Source organism: Zonotrichia leucophrys, chromosome 6, assembly GCF_028769735.1.
Source record: "Zonotrichia leucophrys gambelii isolate GWCS_2022_RI chromosome 6, RI_Zleu_2.0, whole genome shotgun sequence".
NCBI classification, from domain to species: Eukaryota; Metazoa; Chordata; class Aves; order Passeriformes; family Passerellidae; genus Zonotrichia; species Zonotrichia leucophrys.
The window spans coordinates 33223888-33250991 of NC_088176.1; the positions used below are offsets into that span (position 1 = coordinate 33223888).

At 45.2% G+C, this 27104-nt stretch overlaps 1 protein-coding gene across 1 annotated transcript; it reads right to left on the minus strand.

Annotated features, from left to right (window-relative positions):
- Window positions 1-5189: 5189 nt before the first annotated feature.
- Window positions 5190-23124, minus strand: TSPAN15 (tetraspanin 15). Its single transcript, XM_064717214.1, has 8 exons — window positions 22932-23124; window positions 18619-18804; window positions 16816-16890; window positions 14305-14400; window positions 12785-12901; window positions 10502-10549; window positions 9080-9196; window positions 5190-5937 (listed from the first exon to the last, which is right to left on the minus strand). Exons 1-8 carry the CDS (start codon window positions 23025-23027, stop codon window positions 5794-5796), a joined length of 879 nt encoding a protein of 292 aa, XP_064573284.1. The 5' UTR covers window positions 23028-23124; the 3' UTR covers window positions 5190-5793.
- Between the last annotated feature and the right edge of the window lie 3980 nt (window positions 23125-27104).

Below are 27104 nucleotides of genomic sequence, written 5' to 3' on the forward strand. Positions count from 1 at the left end.
TGCAAATTAAAAAATAAAATAAATCAGTGTATTTGCACCCAAACTGGAGTTTAGCTGCAGCAAGACACCTGTGGGTGTGATTTCGGTGAGGCACAGATTAAACCGGTGCAGCGGGAGGAAGGCAGTGATCTCAGGGCAGGTAACGGCACGGAGAGCTCGGAGCCTCGGCCACCTGCGTGCAGCACAGCATTGTCACCGTGCAGGGCATTGTCACCGTGCACAGCACTGTCACCATCTGCCCCAGCTGCAGGAGGGAGCAGCGCAGCCCTGCCCGCAGCTGGCCTGGGGGAGGGAGGGATGCTCCAGCCCCTGTCCATTCAGCATTCCCGGGTTTATCATTGTCCTTCCTTGGCAGGCACCCAGCTCCAGTGCCCCCAGCAGGTTCCGGTGGTTTTTGGGGTCCCTGGCTCCAGCAAAGCCCCCGTGCTCAGGGGTACACTATCTGACACCCTCCCATCATCTGACATCCCCTCCGCACCTCCCTCCCCCAGCTCTTCACCGCAATCCCCACCGTTTTCCACCATCATTTAAGTTTCTGAAGTAATTTCTTTTTTGTCCTTTTTTTTTTTTTAAAAAAAAAGCAAACCATCTACCATATGTTCTCCCCTGAAAGGGGCAATTGTTAACAGATCATTAAAACACCGTGGCGAGTGCTCTGAGATTCCTTCCCTCGGTCTTGCGCTTTATCCCGTCTCTGTCACCCTTTCAATGCGGCTTTGAGGGCTCTGCTTTTCTAACTTCCTTCTCGGGGGGGAGGAAAAAAAGAAGAGAGAAAGCGCCACTGAAATGACCCTCTTCACAGCTCTCCTCCTTGCTTTTCAATGTCCTCGGCGACACCCCAGCGTAATTGGGGCGGGGGGCTGGCGTGCCGCCGCTGCTGTCACCGGGCTGGGGGCGGCAGGGCCACATCCTGCCCCGCTCGCAGGGTGACAGGGCTGGGCTGGCAGCACCAGGGGTGGCAGGGGGGCTGCAGGGAACCTCTCCTTGCAGTGCTGGGCAAGGGCACTGCTCCTCTTGGGGGGATCAAACAGCACATCCCAGCCAGCATGGTGCTGCCCGTGGGATGGGGCTGGGGATGGCCCCATGGCACACGTGTGTGCAGGCACAGAGAGAATTCCCCAGAGACCTCATCTCTTAGAGACATCATCCCTTAGAGACATCATTCCCCAGAGATCTCATCCCCAGAGACCTCATCCCCTAGAGACTTCATCTCTTAGAGACATCATCCCTAGAGACCTCATCCCTGGAGAGCTCATCCCTTAGAGACCTCATCCTTAGAGACCTCATCCCAAAGACCTCATTCCCTAGAGACCTCATCCCAGAGACCTCATCCCCAGAGACCTCATCCCTTAGAAAGTTCGTCTCCAGAGATCTCATCCCCTAAAAACCTCATCCTTAGAGATCTCATCCCTTAGAGACTTCATTCCACAGAGACCCCATCCTCAGAGACCTCCTCCCTTAGAGACATCATTCCCCAGAGACCTGATCCCCTAGAGACCTCATCCCAGAGACCTCATCCCCAGAAACCTCATTCATCCCTTAGAGACTTCATTCCATAGAGACCTCATCCCCAGAGACCCCATCTCCAGAAACCTCATTCCATAGAGACCTCAACATTTAGAGACCTCATCCCTTAGAAACCTCATCCCAAAACCTCATTCCCTAGAGACCTAATCCCCTAGAGACCTCATTCCAAAGACCTCATCCCCAGAGACCTCATCCTTAGATATCTCATCCTTAGAGACCTCATCCCCTAAAAACCTCATCCCCAGAGAGCTCATCCCTTAGAGACCTCATCATCAGAGACATCATTCCCCAGGCACCTCATCCTCAAACATCATTCTCCAGAGACCTCATCCCCAGAAACCTCATCCTTTAGAGACTTCATCCCTGGACACCTCATTCCAGAGACCTCATTCATCCCTTAGAGACTCCATTCCATAGAGACCTCATCCCTTAGAAATCTCATCCCTGGATACCTCATCCTGAGAGACCTCATCCCCAAAGATCTCACCCCCCAGAGACCTCATCCCTTAGAAACCTCATCCCTTAGAAACCTCATCTCTTGGAGACCTCATCCCTAGAGACCTCATCCCCTAGAAACCCCATCCCCAGAGACCTCATTCCATAGAAACCTTATCCCTTAGAGACCTCAACACTTAGAGACCTCATCCCAAAGACCTCATTCCAGAGATCTCATCCCTTAGAAACCTCATCCCCCAGAGGCCTCATTCCAGAGACCTCATCCCTTAAAGACATCATTCCCCAGAGATCTCATCCTTAGAGACCTCATCCCTTAGAAACCTCATCCCAAAGACCTCATTCCCTAGAGACCTCATTCCCTAGAGACCTCGTCCCTGGATACCTCATTCCAGAGACCTCATCCCCAGAGACCTCATCCCTGGACACCTCATCTCTTGGAGACCTCATCCCCTAGAAACTCCATCCCCAGAGACCTCACCCCTAGAGATCTCATCCCTAGAGACCTCATCCTTTAGAGACCTCACCCCTGGACATCTCATTCCAGAGACCCCATCCCCAGAGACCTCATTCCATAGAGACCTCATCCTTTAGAGACCTCACCCCTGGACATCTCATTCCAGAGACCCCATCCCCAGAGACCTCAACCCTTAGAAGCCTCATCTCCAGAGACCTCATCCTTAGAGACCTCATCCCCTAAAAACCTTATCCCCAGAGACTTCATCCTCAGAGACATTATTCCCTAGAGAACTCATTCCCCAGAGACCTCATCCCTTAGAAACCTAATCCCAGAGACCTCATCCCCCAGAGATCTCATCCCCAGAAACCTCCTCCCCAGGCACCTCATCCCTTACAGATATCATTCCCCAGAGATCTCATCCCAGAAACTTCATCCCCTCAGGTGCACCAGGTGCTTTCAGCAGCACAGATCCATTATTCCCATTTTGTACGGAAATAAGCTGACAGCTGGCTGGGAAGTGAGCTAAGCCCAGAGATGGAGTGTGGATATTTCAGCTCTCTTTCCTGGAGAACTCACACTGTTTTAGGAATCACCAAATGATGGGAAGTTCCCCATCAGGGGATGGACCACCTCTGCCTGAGCAATGGCCTTGGGTTGAGGGACACTTTCTGCAGGCCCTGTGCTCCTGTGATCAGGAGGGACAAAGCTTTCAGAACTCACACAGATGTTCCTTACCTGCATCTTCTCCCCTTCCATTACAGATTTGGCCATTTCTCCACAGGACCACGTTCCCCAGCTCATCCAGCCAAGCTCCAGGCATGGTTTGCACCTCTGCTCCACCTTTCCCCCCAACCAGCACCAGGCCCTGAGAATTTGCACTTGCCCACCTCTCTTCTCCCAGCAGGGCAGCTTTCAGCTCTTCATAAGGACAAAAATTTCCACAGGGAAAGAAAAGGAACCTCCTGCAAAGGAGCAGGAAGAAGAAATGCCCAGACTCCCACTTTCCTGAGGGCATTTATCAGCTGCCTTTGCTCTGAATGCCAGGAAGCCCTAGTGAAAGAAAGAGCTTTAGGAGCACAAATCTACAAACCAACTTCTAGCTGAATAGTTTTTCCATCTTAAACACTGGTATTTTTCCCCATTGGGGGAAATCAGCTCATCCCAGCTGTGAGGAACGCAGGTGAAGCTGTGAGCAGCAGCTGTGCCCTGAGTGTCACAGGAGCAGGTGATGATCACTGCAGGGATTTCCTTGGGAGCTGTGCCTGCCCACAGGAGCTTCTGGAAGCAGAGCAGGGCAAAGGGCCCCTGGAGAAAGCCTGGATGTGTGTGGATGCAGGGATCTCATTCCCAGCCAGCAGGGATTTAATGATGCCCTGCTGCACCCGCGCCACCAGAGGGAGACCTGCCCTGCTAATTAAAGATTTCTATTGATTTTTATCTATTTATTATTTGTACATCCTGTGCACGGGCACCCAGCTCACCCAGGTGCTGTGCCTCACCAAACAGAGAGGTAAATCTCTTTTTCTGAGCCCTGATGGAAAGCAGGAACACGCGGAGCATGAACCACGGGCAGCTCACAGCTGTCAGAGCACACACACGAAACAACTCACAGTTCTGGGATTTTGTGGAGCTGTCTCAGGCTTTCAGGGAGCAGCCAAGGAGCATTTCCTTAAATTGGGTTAAGGATGCATCTGTGAGACCCCTGCCGGGAGCACAGGGATTAAATCAGATCAGCGTTCTTCACCCACCTGAAGACAATTTTCTCATCAGCTCTCTGGGAAGGCAGCTGAGCAGGGAATTGCTGCATCTCTCACCTCCCAGAGGCACCATCCCTCCCTCCAGTCCCCATGGCCTGTGAGCCAAGAGTTAATTGCCTCAGGTCCTAGGGAATGGGAAGGGTCAGGAGTTTCCGAATCAATCATTTATTAAGCAAAATCACACAGGGTTGACTTATGTGATTGTCAGGTTGACACCACTCCCACCCAAACACCGTGAAGGATGGCTGAAAATTCAGTACAGCCCACAGATCTTCTTTGTAAGGGATAAATGCTCTCCTGTATCCCAAAACACTCTCCCCATTTCATTTAAACCACCTGAAGTTTAACCACAATTGTGCCACCTCCTGCTTTCTGGGTTATCTCATATTTTACAGCACCCTCACATTTACATTTATTAAAATACAATATAATAATAATAATAATAATAATAATAATAATAATAATAATAATAATAATAATAATAATAATAATAATAATAATAATAATATTTTATTAAAATAAAAACCCCTTAACCAACTCCAGCTTCACCCTTCCCACCCTCCCAAGCTGCTCCTCCTCCCTCTCCTTGTACACCAACCCACCCTTAAAACACCCCCGGCTTTTTAACTTACCAGAACACATGATTCGAGGCAGAGACCAGGATATTTTGGGTGAAAAGGAGCAATTAAATGTGTAAGTAGCAGCCACTAGAGTGTGCTGTGGACCTGGCACTGCCCCTGCTGCACTGGCATCTGTCCCTAAAAACCATCAGCAACACACAGGAACTGGATGAATCCTTTTTTTTGCTCCTGGAAATGCATGAAGTTTGCTCAGAAATTCTTGGTGAAGGCAGGGAGTTAAGCAGCAAATGCTGAGTTTTGAAGAAAGCAGAAAAAAGTCCAGGACAAGAAAATAAAAAAAAAAAAACCAATAACAAAAAGCAGCACAGAGACATCATTTTATAAACAAAACCCACGTGCTCTTTTTTTTTTTTTTTTAAGAAAAAACGACTCATTGGTTTTATTTCAACAGTAAATCTTAGAAACATCTCGACATACAAGAACTCCAAAAAAATATAAAGTCATAAATCACCTAGTTAATTTACTAAAGGGGAAAAATACAGTACGTCCAAGACTCAAACATCTTGTAAGTTTATACAAAAGCCACACAGTAATAAACTGCATTAAAAAATAGATCAAGCATTACCTGACTGATTTGACACTGGCATTTTGAAAGGCACTGAGCAATGAAAGCGATCAGCATCACATCCATTATTGTCAGTAAATTCATCATGATTAGCATAAAACCCCACTATTAAACACAGCTTTCACCTTCCCCGTGTGGATCAGCAAGAAATCTCTCTGGAAGGAGTAAGGAAACAAAGCTGGAGAAGCACAAACACTCAAATCTGACATCCAGGGATGCAAAGAGAGCTCCTGGAGACGGAAGCTCGGCTCTTCTCCAGTTCCCTGGCTGTGTCAGCTCCCAGCAACCACTCAGAGGAACCAGTGCCCCTCTCTGTGTGCTGGCTGTCCCCAGTGTGTGCTGGCTGCCCCAGCAGCCTGGTGTGCCCAGCTGGGTGGGGCCGGGTGCCCATCAGCCAGGGTAGCACATGCAGCAGCCAGCCCCGGCCCGCTCGGGAGCAGGCGCAGCCCCAAAGAGGCTCTGGCCCAGCTTGTGCTCCGCGATGATGTCCTCCACCCTGGTCACGTACAGCAGCGTCAGCAGCACGCCCAGGAACTGCCAGGGAACCAAAAAGGGGATTGTTACATCACACAGGGGGTCAGCTTTGCATTTATAGCTTTGCGTCATTTGAGAAGGCGATTTTCGCCATTGTTGGTTTTTTACGCGTTTAATTTTTGTGTTATGGTTTTATATTGGGTTTGTTGTATACAGAGATCATTTGTATAAAGGTATTTTCATGTAATAGTTCTTAGGATTTGTGTTTAGATTGTGAAGGTTAGCTTTTTCATTATTTTTTGGTTGATGATGTCACAGACATGTTTTATGGAAAATCCTTTCCTTAGGATTTTTTTCTCCTGAGAAGCCTCAGAGGAAAAGAAAGACAATAATTATCTGCTGCTGTGGAATGCAACAGGTGCATCTGGGATTGGTCTCGTGTGGTTGTTTCTAATTAATGGCCAATCACAGTCAGCTGGCTCAGACTCACTGAGAGTCACAAGATTTTATCATTCTATTCCATTCCTTTCCTTGCCAGCCTTCTGATGAAATCCTTTCTTCTATTCTTTTAGTATAGTTTTAATATAACATATATCATAATATAATAAATCAGCCTTCTGAAACATGGAGTCAAGATTCTCTTCTCTTCCCTCGTCCTGGGACCCCTGTGAGCACCACCACATAGATGGCACTAAGTTTGTATTTACATCATTTGAGAAGACAATTTTCGCTATTGTTATTTTTTTACGCATTTAACTTATTGTGTTATGGTTTTATATTTGGTTTGTTGTATATACAGATCATTTGCACATAGGTATTTTCATGTAATACTTCTTAGGATTTGTGTTTAGAGTTGTGAGGGTTAGCTTTTTTAATATTTTTGGTTGATGATGTCACAGACATGTTTTATGGAAAATCCTTTCCTTAGGATTTTTCTCCTGAGAAGCTGAGAGGCCTCAGAGGAAAAGAAAAACAATAATTATCTGCTGCTGTGGAATGCAACAGGTGCATCTGGGATTGGTCTATGTTGGTTGTTTCTAATTAATGGCCAATCACAGCCAGCTGGCTCAGACTCTCTGTCTGAGACACAAGCTTTTGTTATCATTCCATTCCTTTCCTTGCTAGCCTTCTGATGAAATCCTGTCTTCTATTAATAGAATAGAATAGAATAGAATAGAATAGAATAGAATACATAAGATAATAAATCAGCCTTCTGAAACATGGAGTCAGATCCTCGTCTCTTCCCTCATCCTGGGACCCCTGTGAACAGCACCACATACATGGTATTAAGTTTGGATTTATAGTCTTTACATGATTTAAGAAGTGATTTTATTTTTATTGTTATTTTTTTAAGGGTTAAATTTTTTGGTTTATGTTTTTTTATTGGGTTTGTTGTATATAGAAATTGTTTGTATACAGGTATTTTCATGTAATGCATTTTAGGATTTGTGTTTAGAGGTTGTGAGGGTTAGCTCTTTTTATTATTTCTTGGTTGATGATGGTGAGAGAGAGTAGAAATTTTCCAGAGTAAAAATCCATTTTGATTTAAGTGAAATGTACATCTTTAAGTCTATAGTTTGAAAGCAGAGCTGTTTAGTCTGACTGCCTGTTCTCATAAAAAGCCCAAGCTCAGAAAAACTGCTTCAGCCAAAAATAGAGATAAAGAGAGGAAGACAGAGAGACAGAGAGGCTGCTGTGAGAACAGGTGAATCTAACCTAAGAATTCTGATAAAGGAGAATTGATGAATTAGCAGCAAATATCATGCAAAATTCGTAAAAATGAATATGTAAAAACCTATTGTGAAATTGCATGCATATGGATTTGAGAGAGAGATTTAAAAAAAATCCGGAGTTCCCAGAGGTGCACATGTCTTTTAGGGAGAGGAATCTCCACATGCATCCAGTGCTGTAATAAACATACCAGCTTTACAACTTTCACCAAGTTGTGGAGTTTTATATATCTCCACAAAACAATGGGATTATGTGACAGAGATTTTAAATATTTTATTATTGTTTAAAATTGTAGCTTTGTTTGTAGTATTTTAAAGACAGGCTAACTAACTAATTATGGATTTATTAGGTTTTTGAGTGTAATTTTTTTTATCACTTACATTAAATTCAAAATTCAACAGGATTTCACATACTGACAAATGAGATTTTTGATTCAAATGCCAGAATGCCATCCCAGCTTATCAGCTACAATAAATTCAAAAAGAAAACCATGATTATGGTAAAATGGGATTTCACATACTGACAAATGATTCAAAAGCCAGAATACCACCTCAGCTTATCAACTACATTAATTTTGAAAATAAATTTATGAATATGGTAAAATGGGATTTCATATACTGACAAATGAGATTTTTTATTCAAATGCCAGAATGCCACCCCAGCTTATCAGTTACATTAAATTCAAAAAGAAAACCATGATTATGGTCAAATGGGATTTCACATACTGACAAATGATTCAAAAGCCAGAATACCATCTCAGCTTATCAGTTATATTCAACTTGAAAATAAATTTATGACTATGGTCAAATGGGATTTCACATACTGACAAATGAGATTTTTGATTCAAAAGCCAGAATGCCACCTCAGCTTATCAGTTACATTAAATTCAAAATGAAAATTACGAATATGGTAAAATGGGATTTCACATACTGACAAATTATTCAAAAGCCAGAATACCACCTCAGCTTATCAGTTATATTCAACTTGAAAATAAATTTATGAATATGGTAAAATGGGATTTCACATACTGACAAATGAGATGTTTGATTCAAATGCCAGAATGCCACTCCAGCTTAACAGTTACATTAAATTCAAAAAGAAAACCAGGATTATGGTAAAATGGGATCTCACATACTGACAAATGAGATTTTGGTTCAAATGCCAGAATGGCACTTCAGCTTATCAGTTACAGTAAATTCAAAAAGAAAAACATGATTATGGTCAAATGGGATTTCACATACTGACAAATGAGATGTTTGATTCAAATGTCAGAATGCCACCTCAGGTTATCAGTTACAATAAATTCAAAAAGAAAATTATGAATATGGTCAAATGGGATTTCACATACTGACAAATGATTCAAGTGCCAGAATGCCACCCCAGCCTATCAGTTACAATAAATTGAAAAAGAAAACCATGCTTATGGTGAACTGGGATTCCACATCCCCAGAGCCCAGATGCTCCCCCTCACCTGGGGCAGCAGGATGCCCAGCAGCACCCCAGCCATGATGGTGTAGTTGTCCAGGAACCAGATGAGCACAGCGTTGGTGCAGCCGCGGACGTGGATGATGTGCTGAACGCTCAAGCGCTGCAAAACACCAGGGGCAGGGGGGCTCAGCAGGGGCTGCACAGCTGGGACAGGCTGGGGGCACCTCAGAACTCTGGCAGCCAGATGTGGTCTGCCCTCCCACCCCCTTAAACCCACTGAGTTGAACCAAAACCTCATCAGCAACTCCTCCATCTGTCGTTAAGCTGCTCCACTCCTCAGCAAACCACTCTATTTCTTAAAAGTTATTCTACATCCAAATGAGTAACTTCATTGTCTTAAACCTGTTAGTTGCAGCTATTTTTCAACAAATCAATTTTTTCAACCCAATCCTCATTTAAGACCACTTGGAAAGCAGAGAGGTCTCTCTTTAGCTTTCATCTCTGCTCCCAAGTTGAAAACACATCAGTGGAAAAACATAAATTGTTTGCAAAAAGACCCAATAAAGGACAGGAACAAGAGGATTTGGGATTCAGTGCTGCAAGCTGTGCTGCTCCCTGACCCCAGCCCATAATATAAAAGCACTTGAGGCTGCAGAGGGCCCTAAGCAGTGAATGGGGTGAGGTTAAGCAGGAGCTGGAGTGCTGTGTTGGAGCCTGGCTGCAGCGTTCAGGTGATAAAGCCACAAATCAATGAACCTGAACGCAGACAAGCTGCATTTAAAGCTCACCAGTAATCCCAAAAACCAACAGCCCGGGCTGGCTTTGTGCTCCAAGTGCCTCAAAGGAGCTGGGGAGAGGAGATTTCCAGAGATTTCCCTGCTTCCTCCCAGCAGTGCAGAACTCAGGGCAGACCCAATTAACAATTTCCCTTCTTAATCACTCTGCAATTACTGCCTGGAGCTGGCAGTCCCTCCTCGGAGTCTCTGGGGCTGTTCCCAATAGGGGAGGGTGAAGGAGGAGGCAGCCAGGGAAATCCCACTGCTCCTCCAGGTGTGCCACCTTAAAATAAAACACCCACTCCTGGGATATAAAATACATAAAAACACCTTTTATCAATGCCGATTTTACTCAGTGAGAAACTTTGGTTTTTAAGTACTAAAAGCTTTCCCCAGATCAAGCCATTGCTTCAAATTTTGAGAGCAGCTTTTTGTGCATTAATTGTGCAATTAGCATGGGGAAGTTGTCAACAAACAAGGAATCGAGGAAAATGAAAAGAAGGGAAGATACAAAAATCAAACAAGATGAGGTTTTTCTCATATATGGAAATTATTCCAGGAAAAAAAGAACCATTTAAATTGCCAATTTAACTGCCTGGCAGATGAAAGCACACAGAAAACACTTTTATAAAAGACAAAACAAGAAGCAGCACCCTCTGCCATGCCAGGGTGGGCAGTGGCTACGTTACCTCTTGGTCAATGGTTTTGTATCCACACATAGTGTTGATAATGTCTGTCTGAAAAAGAAAACAACAAATATGAACTGCAGCAGGAAACTAAAACCACAGAAATATTATTTTTACCCTGTGCTCACCCAGCTCATAGAAAAGCAATGACAGGGTTATTTCCCAGCCCAACAGTCAGATTTAGTCAGAGCTCCACAGGATTTTAGAGCAATGAGTATTGTCAGTGTGTCACTGACAATTTGAGCCATTGCTACCCAACAAAAGCAGGGTGGCACCAGCATCCAAACCAGGCTGTGACAGAGCTGTGTGACACAGCTGCTCCCCCAGAATGAACAGCTGGATTTCCTTTTAGAGCCTCAAGAACTTAACACACCTTATTACTAAAACCAGGGGTTAACACAGCCTTCGTGCCAAACTGATGACAAATTCAAGCTCAGAAATATTTTCAGTTCCAAATAACTTCCAATACTATGAATGCTGTTTACAACACTAAATTCATTAAAATATCCATACAATACCATTATATACATGAATATAACACTCATATGTTTAAAATTAGTTAAAATGAGACTCAGTGCTTGCATTCACCACATTTTCTGCAGCCTTGTAATGCCTTCTGTGGGTTGCAAGGCTCTACCTTGAAAGCCTGGAAAAGCCAACCTGAAAATCATGAAAATGAAAATCATCCAGGACGCCGTGGCATAAGCAAATGCACACGGGGAGATAAATGCATTGGAAACAGAGGATTGTAAGCATTTGGGACTAATTTCTATCTGCTCCACTAATGTAAGTGTTTAATAAATAATCTGACATGAAGATAGCTCCTTCAGAGCCCAGCACTGGCTGCTGTTAGCAGGAGGCTTTCACAGAGGATCAGAAGCCAGGCACCCACATGAGCTGGAGTTTTCCATGACTACAAAGCCCATGAGTAATCACAAACCACATCTGCAGCTTTCCAGGACAGAAACCAGCCTGTATTTGGAAGGATTTGTCAAACACAGCAAGATTGATGCACCTTCTGGTTGTTTTCTTCCTGGGGCAGCCTTGCACAGCTCAGAGCCACCAGCCCTCACCATGCAGGGACCACACTTCCATCTGGGGCTTCTCCTGCCTTTCTTCAACTTCCCTGAGCTTCACATTTCATGGGATGCATGCAGCTAATCCTCCCTTCCCCAGCTGGCAGTGAACAGACTCCCTGGTTTTCCCTGGAGAAGTTTTTATTTCAGTGCTTTCCCCTTCTCCTGAAGGCAAAATCCTGAGTTGTTCTGCTCCATTCAGCTGCAGGTTCTTTCTCTCAAAGCATCACTGTTCAGCTTTGGTTTGTGAGAATAAATCAAAGCTCATCACAGATTTAAACAGACCCATTCCCACCCACCAAAAATGAGTGTGCACATGTAATAAACACCTTCCTGTGACAGACATTTCTCAGCAACACCCAGCAGGATTACTGACACAACTATTGCATTTATTTTTCCCTTGTTTTTTAATAAACAGCCATGCTCAAGGCAGATGTTGAAAGGGCAGCCCAAATGAGGCAGCAGCAGGATATCCATCACAAACTCTGCTCTTACACACACCAAATCTCTCTATCCCATGATCAGACTGGAGACCAAACCCCAGAGAGACAGGGGCTGCCTGTACTGGAGTAGCTGAGGAATTGTTCTTTATCAAATTCAGCATTACATGCATCCCTCAGATGAAAAGCAGTGAATTACAGAATCAATTCAAACACAGTGGCATGAAAATCAACCCTTGCTCCTGGTGCTGCCAGTTCATCACAGACTGAGAAACTGGTCCAGCCTCCAGCCCCTCCAGGATTTTACAGGCAGGTGGTTTTCAAGGATAGGCTGGGACAAAACTGTGCCCACAAGCATGCCCTCAGCCTGAGGTCACGTTTTTGGGTTATTCAGGAGATGACAAGGTCATTTGGAGTGGTTTTTAATTCACTCTGACCCCCCAGCCATGGAAGCCACCAGGGCCCAGGCTGCCTGGCAAAGCTGGAGCAGCAAACCCTGGGGAAAACACCAACAAAAGTGAATTTTAAGCAGCTCTGGTTCAGGTGAGCCACGAGATCATTGGAGCTCCCAACATCCCTGTTGGGATCCTCTGGGAGGTGGGTCAGTGAAACGGACCACAGCCACCACATCTAATCCATTATTTCCTCCCTCTCAAGCTGTCAAGCCCCACAGATCCATCATGGGAGGAAAGGATCTGTTTTCCTTCACTTCTTGGCCCAGATTTCCTGAAATCAGCTCCTTTTTGGGTGAACAAAGCGCCAGGACTCACCTTGTTTCTGATGCAGCAAGTGTAGGGCACCCCACAAGCCAGTGGCCCTGGAGCCTCACAGTTGTGGTACACGTTCTGGGACCAATCTCTATAATCCTCCCCACCACAGCACTTGAACTGGAGAGAAAAACAAAAACAAAATTTTAAAAAGTCACAAAACTCAACGATCTTTAAGGCCTTCTCCAACCCTATCGGTTCTACGATTCCAAAAGGAAAAGGAAAACAAAATTTCTACCTTAAACTCTTTGAAAACAAAGTGAGAATAAAGCAATTTTAAAAGCCCTGAGCTCCCAAAAAATTCTATTTCCAGCTCTGGCCATCATTCAGCAGTGCTTTTACATTGACCTGCAATCTACCTCTGCAGTTGTTTTAAGGGTTCCAACCACATTTCCAACTGCATCTAAAAGACAAAAGCATTGCTCCAAGGCATAAATTCATCTCACCAAAACATTGTGGGTGTAATTTAGAAGAACTGAAAGCTGGCAAACAAGTGCTCCAAGTTTACACTGACTTAATATAAATATTCCCTTTATAATTTAAACCAAGGGGAAAGGAGGAGCTCATTTCATCACTAACATGAACACAGCCATCATTTTGGGCAGTGCATGGAAAATTTAAAGCATTATGAAGCCTAATGACAAAATTTCCTCAGGATGCTCTGCTTCTGACAGACTTTCCATGCTAACTTTGTTTTCCCAAGCAGGCTGCCATCTCCATAACGATGTCCTAGAACATATGGAGCACTTCCTAAGTCAATTTTTAAAATTACCATTACTTGGCATGGTCACAGACATCTCACATGGGCCCTGACATCACCTTGCTCAACACTTGTTGCTTCTTCCACAGCCTCTGAGCTGCATGGCAGAGCTCTTCAATAACCCAATAAACATTTCAACAGATCAGCCTCGTTAAAAAATAAAATTAAAAAAGGCTGTGACTCAACGCCACGTGCCATTAAGTAATGGCCAGCTGGGCTCAGCACAGTTTCTGGATTTTAATGACAGGTAAATGCTCTTCCAGTGGTGTTTCCCAGAGCTCTGTGCATGCCCTCGAGCAGCCACACAATGGTGGCACCCTAAATGCCACCTTACTTCTTTTTATTTCTCTTTTTCCAATGCCTCCTGTTAACAAGATGCTTCTCAACCTCCTGCACCAGCCAGCAGAAGCACTGAGTGCCAGGCATGGCTGGGATTTAGGCTGAATTCACCTCAATCCAGCTGTGGGGCCTTTATAAACCTACAGGTTTGTGGGATCTGACCCTGAGCATTAGAATTGCACCTGCCAAGGCAAAAGCTGCATTTTGGGCCTCTCTTTTTGCAGTGATGTGAGAGGGTTTTAAGTTTTGAAACCATTTCAATGGTTTTAAATCCAGCTGGAATGCTGGATGAGCCCTGACCTCAGCAGCAGCACCATGAGAGATGACAGACAAAATCTCATACCCCTCATCAGTAACAACCTGATTGGCACACCACTGGAAAAACTCAAAATTAGTCCAAGGGGTAATAAACAAAACAACAAACCTGCTTTTGAACAGAATCCATGATGTTCTTGAAGTCTAAATCATCATAGTAATTCTCAATTCCTCTTCTAATGTTATCATTCAAAAATTTGATTGTCTAGAAAGCAAAAGGAAAAACAAGATCCATGGGTTGCACAATGGGCACATGGGCTGGAACAGAATTAGAAGAGCAGCTTAAAGTGACAAGTGTAACCGATGTCACCACCTTCCAGGAATTTTATTTTCTGTGAATTTTCCATCAATTTGATTTTCCTAAGAGTCCATAAGTGCCAGATAGAGAGCTTTGCTCCAGATGGAGTGGAAAAAAAGGTGTGTTTGTATGTTTTACAGTGGTTGTTTTGAGAAATACGGCAGTGTGGCGACAGCAGATGTAAAATGGTGTCTCCTCAGGAATACTAAAATTAAATCAACAAAGTGTTTTTAAAGTTCAGAAGATGAGAGAAAAGAAAAAAAAAAAAAAAAGATAATTTAGTTTTCAAGATCCAGCACAATCTCAGCACAGCAAAACCAGGGACTAATCACTACCAGAATGCAACAACTTTCCTTTCAATCCAGCTGCTGAAATGACAAAGTTAAAGCCTTACAGCTCAGAAAACCTGAAACACACCCACTCATCTTCTCAGTATTACAAACTGCAACACTCACAAACTAACCAGAACAAAAAGGATTATCACATCAGTGATGAGAAATAATACAGGACCCTCCCAATTGGTCAAAAACCTCATTTAGAGTCTACAGATTTGAAAAGGAAGTAGAGAAAGAAATGGGGAAAATGCACATGACATGCAAAACAAATAGGACATAAATAGAGGCTACCACACTAAGCTTCCACAAATACTTTCTTGTTCTCCCCACACTAACCCAAACTTCTCCACTAACCTTGAAAAACAAGGGAAGAAAGCTGTCCCTAAGTGTAGCTGTCCTGCTATAAATCAAAGCATAGGCATCTAGTATTTGCCATAGTGAATACATTTATGTTTTAAAGCATTTCTAACTGAATAAAATAGTCTGCTGCTTTCTGTGCAGAAAAATCAAGGGTTGAATACAGCTATAGCATGCTTGTCAGTGATGGAGTCTCCTATATAAATTTGTTATGTTGCTTATGGACGTGGGCAGGGAAGGGCTGTCCTTTCACTGAGGCAAAACATTTGGGCCATTAAAGAACAACAGCCTCCAAATCCGCCTGGAAACGTCCCAAATCCGCAGCCAGACCCAGATGGCCAAACAGAAGAAAGCATTTTGTCCTCCACCAAGAGCTGGAAACTCATCCTGCCTGTATTGCACATTTGTAGCCACCAGATTTCCTCCAAGCTCCTTAACCTGGAATTCCTCTCCAGAACGGTGGCAAACCCCATGGCTGAGCCCTGAAAAGCATTTCCTTATTTCTTCCACAACCACTCCTCCCTGGGAGGGGAACACCTGCTGATAAGAGGCCATTGAATGTCACTGCATGGCTGATAAGAACTACAGCATCCCACTGGGAGTTGTGAGCCCAGAGGGAGGAGCCAAGCATTCCTACCTGGATACAATCTGGAGATTCTGGAACACCAGCCAAGCATTGCTACTGGACACAATCTGAAGATCTGAACACCAGCCAAGCATTGCTACCTGGATATAATCTGGAGATTCTGGAGCACCAGCCAAGCATTGCTACCTGGATATAATCTGGAGATTCTGGAGCACCAGCCAAGCATTGCTACCTGGATATAATCTGGAGATTCTGGAGCACCAGCCAAGCATTGCTACCTGGATACAATGGGAGATTCTGAACACCAGCCAAGCATTGCTACCTGGATACAATCTGGAGATTCGAACACCAGCCAAGCATTCCTGCCTGGATATAATCTGGAGATTCTGGAGCACCAGCCAAGCATTCCTGCCTGGATACAATCTGGAGATTCTGGAGCACCAGCCAAGCATTGCTACCTGGATATAATCTGGAGATTCTGGAGCACCAGCCAAGCATTCCTGCCTGGATATAATCTGGAGATTCTGGAGCACCAGCCAAGCATTGCTACCTGGATACAATCTGGAGATTCTGGAACACCAGCACGGCTTTCTCCACAGGATTCCCCAGAGGAACAGCAGCTGTCTCTCCTTCCACTGGATCTTCAGAGGAAGAATCCATCCTTCTCTACAGGATCCCTGCTCCAACAGAACCACCCCTGACACTGCAGGAGGGCTGCAGCCACATTTCCAATGGGACTGCCACCAACAGCCTGACCCACAGGGTGTCAGGTTGAGTTCTGACTCTGTCAGTCCTGTTCTGCATTGTTTATTTTATCCTTTTATTTTCTTCCCTATTAAAGAACTGTTATTTCCTGCTCCCATATTTTTGCCTGAGAATCCCTTAATTTAAAATTTATAACAATTCTGAGGAAGGGAGGGTTTACATTCTCCATTTCAGGGGAGGCTCCTGCCTTCCTTAGCAGGCACCTGTTTTTCCAAGCCAAGCCAGCAGCTGTTATTTAGCAGAGCTCAATCATGCCAGCACCTGAAGCAAGCAGCTCACCTGGTTCCTGAAGATCAGGGCCACCACTCCACCTGTCAGCTCGATCAGCAGGCAGATCCCAAGGATGTACATGAACTGCAGGAAAACAAGTGCAAGTGAGTCATTAGCCACAACTCCAATTACTCTTGCAATTAGTTCCTTCGAGTCTAGCATTCTATTGCCAATAGACTTGGCTTTCAGCATGGCATTTTAAAGGAAAACACAAAATTATGGGTTTGCTCTTATGAAACTGTCAATGTCAGGAGAAAGCCTTTTTTCCTCACTTAAATTATTCTGGGCTTTGCCCAATTGGCAAGCACATTATTTTTCTGCTCTGAATGGACTCAAAAAACCATTAGATGAAATTATCCTGCCAAAATTCTCCTTTCCACAGCAGCATCCCAGAGAAGCACATTGATGGGCTGCTGCAAACCCCACCACACTTCATGTTGTTATGTTTGCTTCCTACAAAACCAGTACTCACCTGTTAGCTTTCAATTAGTGGATAAAGCAGCAGCACACCTTAAGATAATCCAAACCACCTTCTTCTACACTGCCAGTGCTAAATCAAAGCAAAATTCCAGGCTTAGTAGCTTTTAATGTGTTGCTTCCCACATTTATTTGCCTGTGTATATACACGTGCTCACAAGTGCACTCACACACAACCACGTGTGCATCCATGACTGCCCATCAAAGCATGTGCAAAATGTGAAAAATATTTAAAAAACCACATTGCACTGTGAGAGAGCTGCTGCATGCCAGTATTTGAAATGCTTTTCCAACCCTTCAGGCATAAAAGACAGGTGTTGAGTGAATTTAAGTCTGCTGTGTAACAATGAGCTGCATCAGGAGTGAAGTTTTCAGATCCCTTGTCTGAAAATAATCCCTCATGCTCTCCCCTGAAAGCTGCTTTGGCTCCTGTGTGCTCAGGGTCAGGAATTCACCAGACAGGTGTCTTTTCTCCTGCTAAATCTGGAATCTGCCTGGGAAGCTGGCATCAGGGCCTGCTTTGTTCAGTGCCCAGCTGGGTTTGCCTCCAGGATGGGAACAGAAAATGTTCCTGGCATCCAACACACCACCATGCTCAGTGGGGAAGAAGCCTGAGGAGGGGCTCTCAGTAAAATTCCAGCATAGCTTCAAAATCCATGGTTATTTCTGGCCTTGCCCTCTATAACAAACCAGGAATTCAGCATTTTGTTACTGATGTGACAAGGCCAGGCTGGGTCGGGTTTGCAGCAGCCTGGTCTGGTGGAAGGTGACCAGGTGGCCTTTAAAAGGTCCCTTCCAGCCCAAACCCTGTGTGATTCTGTGCAGGTGGAAATGAAGTTTTCACACCTTAATTTTAATTACTCACACGTGCAGCTTCCATCTGCAACCACAGGAATTTCCCTAAAATCCACCTTTCCAGAGGCACTGGGGAGAAAAACCCTGTCCCTTCCATTTCACCCTCTGAAAGCTGCAGGTCCCACTCTGAACACACATTTCTGCATCTCCCCTCTGCACTGCACTGCCCAGGGAGGACAGACAGACTCTGGCCACTGAGGCAGGGCTTTTCCCCTTGAGCTGCTTCCTGACTCCCAGCATCAACAGGCCCGTCAGCAGCTGAGTTTGCACAAGTGACTGATAATATCTCACATTCCTGCTCCTTTTCCATAACACCTGAACTGAGATTCAATTAAAACTTTTGAAAAAGAAACCTCGTTAAAATATTTTTTCAGTGCAGGCATAGTTCTGGGTGTGAATTCAGAGGACAGTGGAAAGCAAAAGCAACAAGCCTCAGAAACTAGGAATAAAAATTCATTATCCAATTCCAATTCCACTTACTGCTTGCAGAAGGCATAAATTGTCTCTCAGGGAAGCCAGTACACCCACAAAGGACACCAGGAACATTACAATGCCCAGAAGTATTAAAATAATTGCTGGGGCTAGAAAGGCACTTTCTAGAGTTTTGTACTTCTGTCTTTCAATTTCTGCATAAATCCCAACGGCGAGGACGAGGGCTCCGATCACCTGGAAGAGAAACAGATTGTTTAACATCAATAACATGTTGTTTTTTCTGCCAGTAAACACAGAGATGACAGGCTGTGAGTACACAGGAACCTGCCACTGCTCACTTCAGGATTCATTATAAACAATGAAACATCCAAAGCAGAAGTTTGGATTAAAAAAAAAAAAATTAAAAACCCTCAAAGACTAAAGAAGAAAAAGGGCTGAGTTGGAAAAAAAAATGAAAGTTGTTCACTTCAAAAATATATTTCATCATGTTTTAACATTCTGGTAGTTAAACTAATCAAAATATACATCACTGGCTGAAATGTAATTTATTACCCATCTGAGATCACATATATGAGCAACTGCCTTGGCATTAATGACTCTGTGTGTCTGTCTGTCCTTCTCTCTGTGTATAAATACACAGAAATACTTATGTGCTTCTAACATAACAAGTTTCCAGGCTGGTCTGCAAACAGCCTGTCTGTCCCTTCATATTAAATTCCTAGCTGTATTTGGGCTCAGTAAATACAGTCAGATATTTCCCAGCAGGAGAAAGGCACCAGATTAAAAACTAAAAAAAAAAAAAACGAAAAACAAACAGCCAAGTTTGAAATTATATCACTTCCCTGAGCAATTACCTGATAAAGCTGACAAGTGAAATAGGAAGGGACAAATTTCATTTAACAAGGTAAAGACATTTCAATCAAAATAATCAGATAAGACTAAAACATTTGGTAATAGGAAGGGACATATTTCATTTAACAAGGTAAAGATATTTCAGTCAAAATAATTAGTTAAGTCTAAATCATTTGGTATTAAAACTGCAGCGTGCTGCAAATCACTTTGAATTATGCTGAATTAATTAAAATTAAAAATATCCCACAATAGTTAATTATAAAAATTGCAGTGGAAAAACTTTGCTGCTGGCTCCAGCAGCCAGACACATCATCAGGGAAGAGACCAGACACAAATCAATCACTGTGGCAATGTGATAAACAACACTCCCCTTTCCTGAGCTGACATTGCCACAGGAAACACGAGTCTGCCCTCTGCACAACAAGGCTTCTTAATTATACCTCTGAATTTTTAATTTCACTTCTTCATTTTGGATGTGACACAGGACATCCCACACAAAGGGCCAGAGGGACTCACAGTGTGAGTTACCAGCTCATCAGCCAAACAGCTGAAATACTTTTGTAATTATGGGATAGCTTAAAATAAATAGCAACTTCCTGGAAGTTCTTGATTTTCTGTGGAAATGAATAATGACACCAAAGGACAATATGTAGAGAATGCCCCCAGTTTGTCATTAAAAGGGAGAAAATTCTCAGAAGGGTTCACCAATAAAAAGGAAATATACTGAAGCTATTTAAAAAGCAACTTAAAATTTGAGCAAATTGAGAGCAACCCCAAAACCAGATTCTCCTGCAAACACTGAAGTGCCATTACCAGCAGTAACCCTTGCCTGGTAGAGCCCTTGTTTCAAAAGTAAAAAAAAAAACACTGGATGGAAACCACAGGTATCAAAGCTTGATGGGGATTATCAGAATTTCAACAAGAATGTTGTTTCAAGATTGGAACTTTTTACTGAAATGTCTTTTTCTGAACCACAGTTTTCCCATCAAAGCATTAAATTTCAGGGGGATTTTGACTAAAAGGTCCCTGGGAGTAAAATACAAGATACTTCCTACTTTAAGAACTTAAGATACATAAATACATAGAGCATCTTTATATAGACATATCCTCATCCATTTTCACTTCCATCTGTGCTCCCACACCCTCTTAAATGTAAGATTTATGCTTTCATTATCTTCTATTTTCTCAAGCATTTAATAAAATTATTTTTAAGCTTTAAGAGCAACATTCAGTGGTGGCAAGGAGCTGTGCAAACCCAGCAGATCCATCCCATCCTGGGCCCTGACTCACACCGAGTGAGCATCCTCCAGCAAGCACCAGGGGATTTCTCTCTGGGGCTTCTGCACACACAGGAGCTGCTTTCCCAAGAGAAAGGAGAAGAATTCATTTATTAGCAGAAGCTTTAACCCTGTGTTTGCAGTTCTTCCTCTTAAATAAAGCTCAGCTTCTGTTTAAAATGCTGGATTTTGTTTCAGCTGGGCAAGAATACTACATGACAGCCCCATTCACCTTAAATTACATTACAGCCCCATACACCCCAAATTACACGACAGCCCCATTCACCTTAAATTACACACAGCCCCATTCACCCCAAATTACATCACAGCCCCATTCACCCCAAATTACATCACAGTCCCATTCACCTTCTCCAGAGGTGTCTGGAAGAGTTACAGTGACAGCAGTTTTTAAAAAGCCCAGGGTGGCAGGGGAAACCACAAGGTCTGTAGCAAACATCCCCCCTGGCAATCCCAGCAATGCTTTAATTTCCTTTCTGCCTTGGATAAGGCTGGTATTTAATTCCTGGGGGTTTAAAGCCATCCTGGGGACTCAGATCTGGCACTTCATCACCCATGAGGTACCAGAGGAACTGCAGCAGCAGGGAGGGAACGGAATGAACTCAGCATCCAGCAGGACAAACCCCAAACAGCAGCACAACACCACAAACCACTCAATGTTCAAGAAAGCACACGCTCCCACAGCTTTACTTCCATTTACACTGATTAAAGACCCAAACCCAAACCAACAGAGTCAGCAGTGCTGAGAAGAGAAGTGACATTTCCAGCTGATGAGATCTGCTTGGCTGAGCCGCAACAAAAGGAAATGCCCACACGCCTCACACAGCACCAGAGGGATGCTGCCCACCACCAGCCACCCCAAAACACCCCCTTGTCCTTCCCCATCCCTCCTTCCCCCCTGCCAGCCCCCATCCTCCCCCCTCCCAGAGCAAACCATCGCCTCCGGCCAACAAATGGAAGCTCTGGTTTATAAACCAGGGCAGAGCATTGAAAACCCAGAGGCAGCGACTACAAAGAGTAAATAAAATCCTCGGGCTGCCTGAAAGAGGCTTTGTGCTCCGAGGATGGATTCAGAAGGGCCCTTTCTGTGCCCCCAGAGGAATGTTTACATCCCACCAGCCAGGGCCCTGCTGCCGACTGAAAATGCAGGGCAGACAACAAGCACGGATCTCTGCGTGGACATGCTGCAAAAAAGGGTCTGAAAAATAACACAGAATTGAATAAATAAATTTGGATTTCCCTTTTCCTGAAACTCACAACTGCAGAATAGCTGTGGAGGAACACAGGGAGCATCGGGAGTCTAAACCCAAGGGTTGATTTGTCTGCTAAGACAGACAAAAGATATCCGAGATCCCAAACCGCCTGAATTGCACCCGAACTCTTTGCATCTCAGTCTTTGTTCATTAAATCCCAGGGTGAATCTGACACTCTCTATCAAACCTGGTGGATCTAAGCCTCTTCTCCCACGCAGCAAAGCAAAAAAAATCCTCATGCTCCCAGCTGGTAAACACAATGTCAGACAAAAACAGACCAGCCAAACTAGAACTCGAGCAGCATTTCAAGTGAAAAAGCCAGATAGAAAAATCCCTGCCTGAGCACCTCTGACACCAGCACCACCCGGAGCCAGCATCTTCCAGTATACCAGAGCTTGAAAAAAGCACCTGTATAAATCAAAGAACGAGGAAGAGAGAGAGAAAAGGAGAAAAGAGGGAGGGAGGGAGGAAAACGAGAGAAAAGAAAGAGAGAAAAGGAAGAAAGGAAGGAAGGAAGAGAGAGAAAGACCGACCCACTTGCAAAGGGCCCCAAGGGCTCCTTCAGCCCGGGGGGTGCCTGCTGTGGATTTACCACACCTCAGAACTCAGTGCCCACAGTCTGGACCCATCACCTGGGACTCTCTGGCTTCACCTGGATGAGGACAGCAGGTGCCACCCACCTGTGCCTGTCCAGCCTGGCAGCCTCACCCTGCCGAGCTCAGGACATCCCCACACAGCGGGGAGAGACGCTGTGGGGCAAAGGCTCCGTGTGGGCAAAGGCTCCGTGTGGGCAAAGGCCGCGTTCCCTGCGCGCCCGAACCATCTCCACCTGCCAAACTCCCAACCCATCCGCCAGAACCAGTCTGTCCGTCCCTCGGCAGGGTGTCACGGCCACGGTGTGACACTCCCGGTGGGACAGCCGCGGAACAACCCCCGCACTGCCGGAGCGGCCCCTGCTCACCCAGAAGGTGGTGGAGTAGGTGATGAGGCTCAGCTTGAGGCACAGGTACGAGAGCCGCCCGCAGTACCGCGCCTGCTCCGGGTCCCCCGCCGCCATCCTCCGCGGCACCTGCCGGGCCCTCCGCCCCTGCCCGGCCCTCCTCCGCCCCTGCCGGGCCCTCCGCCCTTTCCCGGGCCCGCCGCCCCTCAGCGGCCCTCCCCCTGCCGGACCCGAGGGCCGCCCCGACGGGCGGGCCCCGCCAGCGCTTCCGGCACCGGGAGCGACAGCGGGAGCGGCTGGAGCGAAACACGGGAGCGGCTGCGGAGCTGCGCCTTCGCCCGTCGTCTTTAATTTTTTCTTTTTTTTTTTCCCTTTTTTTTCTCTTTCTTTTCTTTTCTTTTCTTTTCTTTTCTTTTCTTTTCTTTTCTTTTCTTTTCTTTTCTTTTCTTTTCTTTTCTTTTCTTTTCTTTTCTTTTCTTTTCTTTCTCTCTTTCTCTCTTTCTTTTCTCTCTTTCTTTCTCTCATTTCTCTTTCTCTATTCCCCTTCCCTTCCCTTCCCTTCCCTTCCCTTCCCTTCCCTTCCCTTCCCTTCCCTTCCCTTCCCTTCCCTTCCCTTCTCCTTCCCTTCCCTTCCCTTCCCTTCCCTTCCCTTCCCTTCCCTTCCCTTCCCTTCCCTTCCCTTCCCTTCCCTTCCCTCGGCGAGCAGACCCCCGGCCGCTCTCTCTCTCTCTCGGGCTTATCCCCGCAGGAGAATCAGATCCGGCTGCTCCCACAGGAATCTGGCAGCGCTGCCCGCATCCCCAGAGCTCTGCCATGGCCATTGAAACAGCCGGGACAAAAATCCGCCCGTGGGAAGGTTCTTGGTGGAGCATCCCAAAACTGGCAGAGCAGAATCCCTGCATCAGGGTCCATCAGCAGAATCCCTTCACCAGCATGAGGAAGCGTTCTGGGCCATTTCCCTCCCTCCGTGTCACCCAGGCCATTGCACACGCAGGGAGGATCGGGTGTGATGGTGTTCACAGGGGTCTGAGGATGAGGGAAGAGATGAGGATCTGACTCCATGTTTCAGAAGGCTGATTAATTATTTTATTATAGATATTATATTAAACTATACTAAAAGAATAGAAGACAGGATTTCATCAGAAGGCTAGCAAAGAATAGAGAAGGAATGGAATGATAACAAAAGTTTGTGTCTCGGACAGAGAGCCCGAGGCAGCTGGCTGATTGGCCATTCATAAGAAACAACCCCATGAGCCCAATCCCAGATGCACCTGTTGCATTCCACAGCAGCAGATAATCATTGTTTACATTTTGTTCCTGAGGCCTCTCAGCTTCTCAGGAGGAAAAACCCTAAGGAAAGGATTTTCCATAAAAGATGCTGTGATAACAGCACAGTGCACTGGCCATGGGCTGTGCCTGTGTCCATCCCCAGCAGCTCCGAGCTGGATCATGAACTGTGAATTCCATCCCTGCCCCCGAGATGCAATCAGCCCTTTCCAAGCCGCCGTGCTGCTCTCCTGTCCCACAAAGGGCTATTTTCCCCCGGGGAGAACAGCCCCATTCAGAGCTGCAGACGCTGTCACAGAGTGGGTTGTTTGAGGCTGGCCCGAGCAGAGACAGATGGCATTGAGATCAGTGTCTGCTGTCAGGGGAGATGAAGTGGGGCAGCGTTTATCCCTAAGTCACCCAGCAAAGAGACAGGGAAACCTCTGAGCTGCCTGTGAGAGCTGTGTAAACATTGTCACACATTTCTTTGGGTCACAAAATGCACCAAAGTCTCGTTTCTAAAGGCTAAAAAAATATCCCTGGAGAATTCTGTTATAAAAAGTACTATTGCTATTGCCTGCAGCGCTACTACATCCTGCTTCTGGAAAACAATCCAGTCCAGGACACTCCCAGCAACAGAACAGCTCTTCACCTCTAATGCTTCTGACAGGAATACAATGTCCTGGAGCTGTCATCCTCTGAAATATCGACAGCCTCGATTTTCAGGGAGATGTGCAAACATCCCTGACGCTCAGCAGTGGCATGCAGCTGGAAATCCCATCACATGGAGCTGCTGGGAATTAGTGTCTGTCACATGGTCCCCATGTCTCAGGGGTGTCATTCACATCCGAGCATGTTCTTGTCACTCAGGCATCTTCCTTGTTTGACTGTTTAATTCAATTCACTGCTCTGGTTTGATTTTTTAATACCTTACCTTGTCGTTTGTGGTGATTCCTGCCCATAAAATTTCAGGGCACATCCTGCTGGACGGGGAAGCTGAGTAAAGGAGTGTCTGTTTTCCTGTTGTTTTCCCTCAGAAATGAGTCAGTCTATCAAAACAGGTTCCTGTTTTGAAACTGCACGACCAGAACTGGGCAATCCCTTTCTTTACCTGAATCCCAGGCTTGGTCTATACAAATGGCAAGATTTCTGGACATAGTTATAGTTAGGCAGCAAATGGTGGTTAAATTAAGATTTTATGGGCTGCCTAAGGGTGCATCAGGATTGGGTTCTCTGCCCCTGAGCCCAGTGCAGCACAGGGCTGCAGTTTCCAACAAAGAGCCTGGCAGATTGTTCACTACAGCATCTGCTCCTGGGACCATCCAACAGCACAACTAGCAGTGGTTTTGTTCATATTGTGAAAAATGTGTATTTTATGACTGGCTTTTTGCAAAAATTCAAATTAATATTATATGTGTTGTGTTAGAAAGTAATGCTGTATTCATTTTCTTAAGTAGTGTGTTAAATATAGTTTTACGTTATAACATAAGGTTAAAATAGAAACCATGCTAGGTAAGATACTTTTTTTTTAAAGAGAGGACTTGCACCAGATAGCAGCCACAGGACACCCAAATCTTTCAGAGAAAGAGAATTTATTGCTCCATTATCGAGTTCTTCCCACCTCGCTCAGCCCTGAAGACTCAGTCAGGATTCAGAGGAAGAAGCTGACACTGCCCAGACAGAATCCTGGGTTTGAATGGAATTTATGCATCATGGATGAGGTGTATGAATATGCAACAGGCTGTTGCTTTTAAGGGTTAATCCTCTGTTAACGTGGAGCCTTTTTTGGGCTTATTTTGCCCAGAAAGAGGTACCTGGACTGCTCATAACTCTTTGTTTTTATTGTCTCATATTGTCCTCATCCCAATTGTCAAAATTTTTATTACTCTAAATATATTGGTATTTTTATAACCATTTTATTATCATTAAACTTTTAAAACTTTAAAAAACAAGTGATTGGCATTTTTCACAATATAAGCACCAGTAACTTCCACATTCCTCACTCATGGCCAGGGGCTGTCCTGAGGACACCAAGAGCCATGGCCTGCAGAGCATTTGCTCCAGGGCTTTGGGAGCTCTGCAGAAAGCAGTGAACCCTGCACCAATGTCAGAAAGCCCCAAAGCTTTTCAGTACTTCCAGAGGCAATTTTGGTGCTTCCTCCCAGCCCAGCTCGGGCTGAGGGAGCTGCACTTTGCCCCAGCCCAGGTGGATGCTCCTGGTCCTCCTGGACAAAGGTTCTTCCTTCAGCAGCAGAGCCCAACTTGCAACACAATTAAAGCCTGCACTGCCTATATTATTACCTTGAATTGTGTTTCCAAAGCACAAAACCCCCTCAATCTCCCTTCCTGACCTTGCAGACCCACACGCTTTGTTTGCATCTCTCACCCTTTGCTCAGACCTGGGGCTGGTGACTCAGCACTGTAACCATAATCCTGCCCACAATAAAAACAGCAGTGAAACCAGCCAAACCCAAACCCCCTGCTCTCGGGTTTATCTCCTTTCTCTGGTGTAACCCCAAAACCACTGACTGCTGAGGCAGGTTTTACCCAAATGTGGCTTTCCTGAGGAATCTGGAGCCAGCCTGTGCCAAAAATTGCTGCAGTTTCCAAGCCCAAAGGCTGACAGCACACACTAAAGGCTGGCCAGGCTCCAGGATGATAACCTTGTCAATGCTCAACCAGCACGGGAATAAAAGGAGTGGGTGTGGATGCAAATCCCTCCTGGCTCGTACGATGAAATGTTGGCCAAAGGGTGGCTGCTCCTCGATTATCACCTGAGCAACTGATCAGGAACCAGGGCAGATGGGTCACAAGAAGGTTCCTAAGAAACCTGAGCACCTTGAATGCCTTCAAAGCCAGCCAAGAGAGGTTACAGCCTCCCCACTGCAGGGTCAATAAGTGCAGCCCTTTTTATGAGCACTTGCTTCC

Bases quoted from the DNA above. Each gene is read 5' to 3' on its own strand.
- TSPAN15 (XM_064717214.1), bottom strand. From the start codon at position 23,027: ATGGCGGCGGGGGACCCGGAGCAGGCGCGGTACTGCGGGCGGCTCTCG. The intron at 18,805-22,931 runs GTGAGCAGGGGC...TTTCTCTTCCAG, and splicing joins CCTACTCCACCACCTTCTGG to GTGATCGGAGCCCTCGTCCT. The intron at 10,550-12,784 runs GTGAGTCCTGGC...TTTCTTTTTCAG, and splicing joins CTTGCTGCATCAGAAACAAG to ACAGACATTATCAACACTAT.